At 42.1% G+C, this 9,278-nt stretch overlaps 1 protein-coding gene across 1 annotated transcript in view; it reads right to left on the bottom strand.

The window, feature by feature from the left end:
* The window catches only part of LOC107699612 (neurexin-2-like), a gene marked incomplete at its 3' end in the record, with an annotated part of 357,587 nt that overhangs the window by 14,550 nt on the left and 333,759 nt on the right, over window positions 1-9,278 (bottom strand). The window contains exon 20 of the mRNA XM_016500932.1: window positions 1,520-1,701. Coding sequence (XP_016356418.1) covers window positions 1,520-1,701 — 182 coding nt within the window. The remainder of the gene's footprint in view (window positions 1-1,519; window positions 1,702-9,278) is intronic.

A 9,278-nucleotide genomic window follows, 5' to 3' on the forward strand; every position in this document is an offset into this window, starting at 1 on the left:
GTGTGTGTGTGTGTGTGTGTGTGTGTGTGTCTTGAGGGCTGAAAGAGTTTCCTCCCACGCAGGGTAAAATTAATTGCCGTCCCCTCCAGACACCAACACACAGATTAATCACCGCACACCTTCACAAACACCGTACTGCCGACACACACACACACACACACCCCTCACAACCCAAGGTCTTTATCACACACAAGCACACGAGCATGAGGTGAGAAAGCAGCGATGGCTAACAGAGTGAGGGTCAACGCCAACAACAGCCTGAGAGCCTCTATCTGTCCTTCATCACACACCCTGAGAGACAATTACTGGAGAGAGCGAGAAAACCGGTCAGTAATTGATCTCAGAGAGATGGGCTGCTGATTTGGGGTGAATATTTGAGGAACAAACTGGAGCTCCAGAGACATCCAGACGAGAAACAGTCCGTCTAATGAAGTTATCTATAGACTAACAAGGAGAGACACATCCAACTGATATAACGATAGATAGATAGATAGATAGATAGATAGATAGATGGCCAATTACAACAGATTTACACAATAGGGTCTTCAAAAGAACACACACACACACTCATATCCCATCTGCCATTGCAGCTGCTATTTGTTGCATTATTTTTATGTGCATGGTGTGTGTATCTGAAATTAATTTTACTCCCTCTTTTTTAAACAAAACTACCAATACACTGGAGAGGTCTGAGTTAACGAAGTATTTTGCGGTAAATAAAAGCTGCATGTTTACCCAGAAGCCCCACTCATTTGCAGATGGAGTATGTATGTATATCTATGAGCACACATGTCGTTTCCCACAATCCCCTGCAGCTTCCCCTCATCACTCCAGCTTTATATCAGCCCTGACTGAAAAGAGCAGGTGTTTCTACTTGTTCAGGTTAAAAATCCTCCCACACACTGTCCAAACCGCCTATAAGACTTCAGAACTGAGATGAGACACATAGAGCTCAGAAAACTCCTCTCACAGACTCATCAGCGCTCACAAGCACAGTAGATGGGACACCTGTCTCCAAAAGACCTCAACCTACCAACAACATCTAATGTCATCTCTATAAGCCCCACCCTCAGATTTACAGCAGTCACTGTAAGCCACTGTAAGCCCCACCCTCTAATTTACACCATTCACTGTAAGGCCTACCTTCAAATATAAACCAGTCACTGTAAGAACTGCCTTCAAACTTACACCAGTCACTGTAAGCCCCGCCCTAAATATACACCATTCCCTGTAAGCCCCGCCCTAAAATATACTCCAGTCACTGTAAGCCAGTGTAAGCCCCTCCCTCTAATATACACCATTCATTGTAAGCCCCACCTTCAAATATAAACCAGTCAATGTAAGCCAAGCTCTAAAATTTACACCTTTCATTGTAAGCCCCGCCTTCAAATTTACACCAGTCACTGTAAGCCCCGCCCTAAAATATACCTCAGCCCGTCCCTTCAGGCCCCACCTCCATGGAGTGCCACACCCCCCATCTGTTAGCCCCACCCCTTCAGTCCCCAGGCATGGTTCTTACTATGTGAAGCTCCAGATAGTCTCCGAGACCCTTGGCGCTCTCCACTCGCACCAGAATGGCCTCCTTCAGCTGAGTGCTGAAGCCCACAGCCAGCCGGTCTGCCCGCGTGCTCGGCCGGTCGTTCGGGGGCCACGTGTACGTGATGAGGGCTCCTCCACGGCCGAAGATGTAGGTAGTCCCAGCTGAAACAGACAGACAGAGACACAAACACACAATCAGTGACAGAATGTTTCAGAGAGCATCATTCTAGCAGCCAAGACTGAAAGAGCAGCCGCCGTGTTGACGCTCATGACTGATTGTGTTCAAGAGACTTTCCAAACGTTTGGCTCTGCGGGTCTGAGATCAAGTGACAATCAGCACCTGTGAATGGAGGCCTAATGGACCTTCATCAGAGCTGAAGCCTGACTTCATACGACTCGAGCTCTCCAGTGAGCCAACGAAGCACTGAAAATACATCTCTGACAAACAAACACGCTCCGTAGAGATTAAACGATTCCTCATGATGATAATTAATAACAACTTTAATTAATACATGCTGTTGACAAAAAAGAAAAACGTAGATAGAGATTTTACTGTATTTTTGATCAAATAAATGCAGCCTTGGTGAGCAGTAGAGGTGTGACAAAATATCGATATTGAAATATATCGTTGTCCTCCTCTGTGCGATATGAGAATCGATACGCTGGCGCCAAATATTGATATTTTAATTAATAAAATAAGGTGCTCTAAATAGATTTCCCTGCTCCCAGTGTCTTTACTTCATGGCTCCTCGAGGTGGCGCTCAACACATGAATGAGGGAAACGTGAATGTAAATTAACTACGTTTTTAACGGGATGGTGGACAGCAGTGAGGAAAATAACAGATGCCCCAGCCACGTTTAAGTCCAAAGTCTGGAGCCACCTCGGCTTTTATACCATTGATGGGACAAACAAAATCGAAAAAGAGTAGGCGATATGCAAGAACTGCCTGGTGAAAGCACACTCACTGAGAAAGCGGCTAAAGCTAACGTTGCAAGTAGGGGTGTGCACTATCATGATTTTTGATCGTGGACGATTAAAATGTCTCCATGATCTGCTTTTGAAGGAATATGGTAGTATCGCTACAGCAGAGTATCAGTTCTGGCGTCTTCGTCTCAATATACTGAACAACGACACACACATTCACATCAGATGTTACTCAGCGGTAGAGTCACACTCACCGACACTGCACTTATTCACAATCACAAACACTACATTATTTCATCTGCTTTAAAGTCTTTCGGTTAAACGTTTCATTCTCGTGCTGTTCTGACATGTGCTTTTTCTGACCGAGTACACCTGAAGCGCACACACTAAAAACCCTGTCAAACAGCGGCTGATTACTGGACTGAGTTATCCTTCACGTCTTATTGCACTAATACTGTCAAAAACACTCAAGATTAGTTATGTCTAAAGTGAAAGTAAACAGTTGAGAGAGAAACGGATGCACGCCTGTATATTAGATGAGTGCAGCTCTTAAAGTGACAGCAGCCTAATAGCACTAATGCTGCTGCTTGTCATTAAAGGGACAGTTCACCCAAAATTAAAATTCTTATTTACTCACTCTCATGTTGTCCCAAACCTGCATTAATTTCTTTCTTGTGCTAGACACAAAAGAAGATATTTTGAAGAATATTGGAAACCAAACAGTTTCTGGTCCCCATTGACTTTGATAGTAGGAAAAAAAATACTATGGAAGTCACTGGGGACCAGCAACTGTTTGGTTCCCCACATCCTTCAAAATAATTTTTATATTCAACAGAAGAAAGAAACTCATTGAGGTTTAAAACAGCTTGAGAGAGAGTAAATGATGATAGGTTTTCATTTTTGCAGATGTTTTGCAGGATTTTCAGAAGTTTGGTCTTGAATAAAGAGAGAAAACATGCACTTAACCTTTTCACGGGCATTTTGTTTTCATAGACAGATATCGTGATGTATCATTATAGGATTGTCACAGAATTGCAGTATTGTGATATTATCGGTATTGTGAGCCATGCATCGTGTATCGTATCGTGAGGTACCCACCCCAAGTAAGCAGAAATCATCAAAAACTGTGTAAAAATGAACACTGATTAACTATTTCTGCAGTTACGTTTACATTAATGCATTTGGCTGATGCTTTTATTCAAGGTGCATTGCAGTGCATTTAAGGTGTATATTTATTTTATGAATTCATGCATTCCCTGGGAATCAAACCCATGACCGTGGTGTCGCGATTCTCCAGTGTTACAGGAAAAGCAGCTACAGGAAAGCAATTAACACACGTTCTGACCAGTAACCCGTCTAACACTGACCAAATCCTTCTGAAAATCAGAGCACGTGAAGATGAGAAGCGGTTGAGAATGACAGTGGGTTTAAGTGCTTTGAAGAGCTTAACCTGGAAGAATGAAAAGCACAAATTAAAAGGCAGAAATAAAATGAAGCGTCGCCAGCAGGATTTCTAAAGCGCCTCGTGCATGGCGTTCGGACGGATTCTCTCAACACATGAATGAGGGAAACGTGAATGTAAATTAACTACGTTTTTAACGGGATGGTGGACAGCAGTGAGGAAAATAACAGATGCCCCAGCCACGTTTAAGTCCAAAGTCTGGAGCCACCTCGGCTTTTATACCATTGATGGGACAAACAAAATCGAAAAAGAGTAGGCGATATGCAAGAACTGCCTGGTGAAAGCACACTCACTGAGAAAGCGGCTAAAGCTAACGTTGCAAGTAGGGGTGTGCACTATCATGATTTTTGATCGTGGACGATTAAAATGTCTCCATGATCTGCTTTTGAAGGAATATGGTAGTATCGCTACAGCAGAGTATCAGTTCTGGCGTCTTCGTCTCAATATACTGAACAACGACACACACATTCACATCAGATGTTACTCAGCGGTAGAGTCACACTCACCGACACTGCACTTATTCACAATCACAAACACTACATTATTTCATCTGCTTTAAAGTCTTTCGGTTAAACGTTTCATTCTCGTGCTGTTCTGACATGTGCTTTTTCTGACCGAGTACACCTGAAGCGCACACACTAAAAACCCTGTCAAACAGCGGCTGATTACTGGACTGAGTTATCCTTCACGTCTTATTGCACTAATACTGTCAAAAACACTCAAGATTAGTTATGTCTAAAGTGAAAGTAAACAGTTGAGAGAGAAACGGATGCACGCCTGTATATTAGATGAGTGCAGCTCTTAAAGTGACAGCAGCCTAATAGCACTAATGCTGCTGCTTGTCATTAAAGGGACAGTTCACCCAAAATTAAAATTCTTATTTACTCACTCTCATGTTGTCCCAAACCTGCATTAATTTCTTTCTTGTGCTAGACACAAAAGAAGATATTTTGAAGAATATTGGAAACCAAACAGTTTCTGGTCCCCATTGACTTTGATAGTAGGAAAAAAAATACTATGGAAGTCACTGGGGACCAGCAACTGTTTGGTTCCCCACATCCTTCAAAATAATTTTTATATTCAACAGAAGAAAGAAACTCATTGAGGTTTAAAACAGCTTGAGAGAGAGTAAATGATGATAGGTTTTCATTTTTGCAGATGTTTTGCAGGATTTTCAGAAGTTTGGTCTTGAATAAAGAGAGAAAACATGCACTTAACCTTTTCACGGGCATTTTGTTTTCATAGACAGATATCGTGATGTATCATTATAGGATTGTCACAGAATTGCAGTATTGTGATATTATCGGTATTGTGAGCCATGCATCGTGTATCGTATCGTGAGGTACCCACCCCAAGTAAGCAGAAATCATCAAAAACTGTGTAAAAATGAACACTGATTAACTATTTCTGCAGTTACGTTTACATTAATGCATTTGGCTGATGCTTTTATTCAAGGTGCATTGCAGTGCATTTAAGGTGTATATTTATTTTATGAATTCATGCATTCCCTGGGAATCAAACCCATGACCGTGGTGTCGCGATTCTCCAGTGTTACAGGAAAAGCAGCTACAGGAAAGCAATTAACACACGTTCTGACCAGTAACCCGTCTAACACTGACCAAATCCTTCTGAAAATCAGAGCACGTGAAGATGAGAAGCGGTTGAGAATGACAGTGGGTTTAAGTGCTTTGAAGAGCTTAACCTGGAAGAATGAAAAGCACAAATTAAAAGGCAGAAATAAAATGAAGCGTCGCCAGCAGGATTTCTAAAGCGCCTCGTGCATGGCGTTCGGACGGATTCTTTAATATGACATTGCAACATGCACTCGTCTCACTGAACGTGACGTCTGCGTCTGCAGAACGTGACGTCTGCGTCTGCCACATTACTGTTCGTCTGCCTGAACGTGACGTCTGTGTTTGCTGCAAGGGTTTCCAGCACATTCCATACACTTATTTGTGCTTTATTATACCTATTCATTCTCTATTATTGTTTTCACTTATCCTCAATTATGTTTAATTAGCAATTAAGTGCTTTTTACCTTTCTTATGTATAGCTTTTTATTCCAAACGTAAATATTTATACAAATGATATAAAAACTTCTGTATGACATTGCTTCTTGTCCACATATCCACAGATACTTATGAAGAAATCATAAAAATAAGTTGTTCTAGCATGTATTCACCACTAGGAGTCTCTAGACCAACACAAAAGAACGCATTTTTAAACATTGCTATATTTTGGGCTAATTTAACTAACATAAACAATATTTGTAATTTTTTATTTTGGAGTTGTAATATTTAGTTTTATAGTTTAATATATAGAATAAAAAGTGTTTTTACGCTCTTTAATTTGTACTGAGATAATTCGGCAGTAGTGGCATATGAATCAATGATATTTTCCTCTTTAATATTTGCAGCAAGAAATAAACATGAATATTTGAATGCATGTTAAAAAAATCTGAACAATTTAATACAAACGAATGTCTCATGAAATCGATCAATCAGAGTTTCAAAAAACGTGGCACTAATGCCGCTGTAGGCTCTTTGTACTGAATGCAAACACAATTTTGACACAGCGGCCAAAAAAACAAACAAACAACAACAAAAAAAGTAAAAAATAAAAATAATAATAAAAAATAGTGAGGGGATATTTGAATTATTTGCACATCATCTAGCCACTTGTGCTCATCATTACAGCAATTAGTCGTATTTTAAACAAGTAGAAAATGCTTCGGTACAATTGATTATGTACAGTTGTCTGCTGTTTCCTACATTATCAATTGCTTATGTCATGTTGCTCAAAAAGTACTGGTTCTCTGTTGAATAGTGTAACCCAGTGGTCACCAACCTTTTCAAGCCCAAGATCCCTGACCTCAGCCTTCATGAAAGGCAAGATCTACCTACAGAGGGACAGGTAGAAAAAGACAGCCCATAGTTCCTTGAGCCCTTTTATTTAGTATTGTAACTGAATTTAACATTTTAATTGTATATGAATTGCATTATTTATTTATTTTTACTTTAAAAATGTTGCAAAAAGACAGACGAACTAAAAACTGCAATTAAAAAAAAAAAAGTCAGATGCAGATGTCACGTCCATTGAGAGGAATGAATGAAGGGCAAGTAAATTGTGCATTGGCTGACACGCTGCACGGAGCCGTGTGAGCAGCGTGTTATGATACGTGTTAGCAAATTGATTTTTTTTAAACTTCACTGCTACACGTGAATCACGCGTGATGTCTGGCTCGACACTTCACTGCCACACGTGATTTACGTGACGTCTGTGTGACGTCTACGTTACGTCTACGCCTCGTCTGCGTCTTAAAATTAATGGATTAAATAGCAAAAAAAATAAAATAAAAATTAAGACGTCAGTGAGACGTTCAGTGAGACGAGTGCATGTTGCAACGTCATATTAAAGATCCCGTCCGAACGCCATAGTGCATTGGCTGACACACTGCACTGAGACGTGTGAGCAGCGTGTTATGATACGTGTTAGGGAATTTTTCGTCATATTAAAGAATCCGTCTGAACGCCATACTCGTGTGACTCGCGAGCAGCACAACATCAGCCACACCTCCACAATTACAGCCTGGCCGAGAAACGCTGTCACAGCCCAGCCGTTCAGAAACTAGCAACCGTTTCGCATTGATTCGGAGCCCAGACTCAATCGCTCCTCTAGCTTCCCTCGGGCTACAGCCGCTTCACACTCCTGCTGCTGGTTGTAGTATCTGGCAACCGACTAATTATCAGAGGAAAAAAACATCAGAGAAACATAAGAGCCTCATGGGAACCAGAGCGAGGAGGAGGAGAGAGGAAGGCAGGACTGAACTGTATTAGAAGGAAAAACAAAAGCAGGATGAGAGTGAGACACAGTTTCCTTTCATCACGTCTCTGTTCATGAAGCGACGTCACACAAACCTGTTCTCAGAACGCAAAAACAAAGAGAGAGTGTAAAAATGGCTGCCGGGAACGGAGGGAAGACATGTCTCTCTCTCACTATCCCTCCAATCTCATTTCTTCTCCTCATGAAGCGAGCCGCAGGGATGCACATCCACCGCAGCTTTATTGTGCTCAACTCATTCTCACTCTATCACGCACACGCACACACACACACAGACACACACACACACGCACACACACAAACTCACACTCACACGCACACACACACACACACACTTACACACACACACACACCTCACTGAGAGCCGATCACATCGACTGACAGACAGACAGGCGTCTGAGTGAATGAACTCGTGTGTGTCTGTGAATGTCATGCTGTCAGTGAGATGCTCTGAGTGCTAAAATCACTGTATGCACGAACAAAACAGCTTTAAAAAGTTTATAATTGATCATTTGAGCTCAGGTTGTGTTCAGTAGCTCGACTCATCCTGGTTATTCTAGCTCAATGCAAACACACATTCCTGTAGAGAAGCAGATCTGCAATCACAGAGCAGAAGTCTTCATCCTCATCCTCATCCTCACAAACCTCAGTAATGTAGAGATCAGCTGACCTTCAGACCAATCAATCCAATAAATCACAACACATAAGCTGCCGTGAATAATCATCAACACACCTGCAGTGCAAGCTGGGAGCTCACGCATCACGTGATCAGCACACTGACTCGAACCCGACTAACCAATGGAAGAGTACAGACCAGAACATCACAGAGACTCTATCACACAAGACAGGAGGACAACGCCTAGCAACCAAACACAGCACCCTAGCAACCACTCAGAACACCCTAGCAACCAAACACATTACCCTAGCAACCACTCAGAACACCCTAGCCACCACACACAACACCTTAGCAACCGCACACAGCACCCTAGCAACCACACTCAACACCCTAGCAACCACTCAGAACACCCTAGCAACCACACACAACACCCTAGCGACCACTCAGAACATCCTAGCCACCACACACAACACCATAGCAACCACACACAACACCCTAGCAACCACTCAGAACACCCTAGCATCCGCACACAGCACCCTAGCAACCACACACAACACCCTAGCAACCACACACACCACCCTAGCAACTGCATAGCCTCATCAGATTGTGATGTGACTGATGTGCTTGATTTGTTGCGCATCCAGTGATGAATTATAATGACTGCGGCTGATAATGAATGAGTGTATTGACTGTGTGTGTGTGTGTGTGTGTGTGTGTTTAATCATTGGATGAGTCAGAGACACTAGAGACAGCTGTCAGGTGAATGTGTGCTTGATTCTAACACTCTTAATTGCTGTTATTACAGGTCTAAATAAAAAACAACAACAAACAAGCAGTCTGGAAACTAAGAAAATAATCGAAAGAACAAGTTCACTCTCTTACACACCCCCCCCCAC

This window comes from Sinocyclocheilus anshuiensis, unplaced genomic scaffold (genome assembly GCF_001515605.1).
Source record: "Sinocyclocheilus anshuiensis isolate Anshui unplaced genomic scaffold, SAMN03320099.WGS_v1.1 scaffold350, whole genome shotgun sequence".
Lineage (NCBI taxonomy): Eukaryota > Metazoa > Chordata > Actinopteri > Cypriniformes > Cyprinidae > Sinocyclocheilus > Sinocyclocheilus anshuiensis.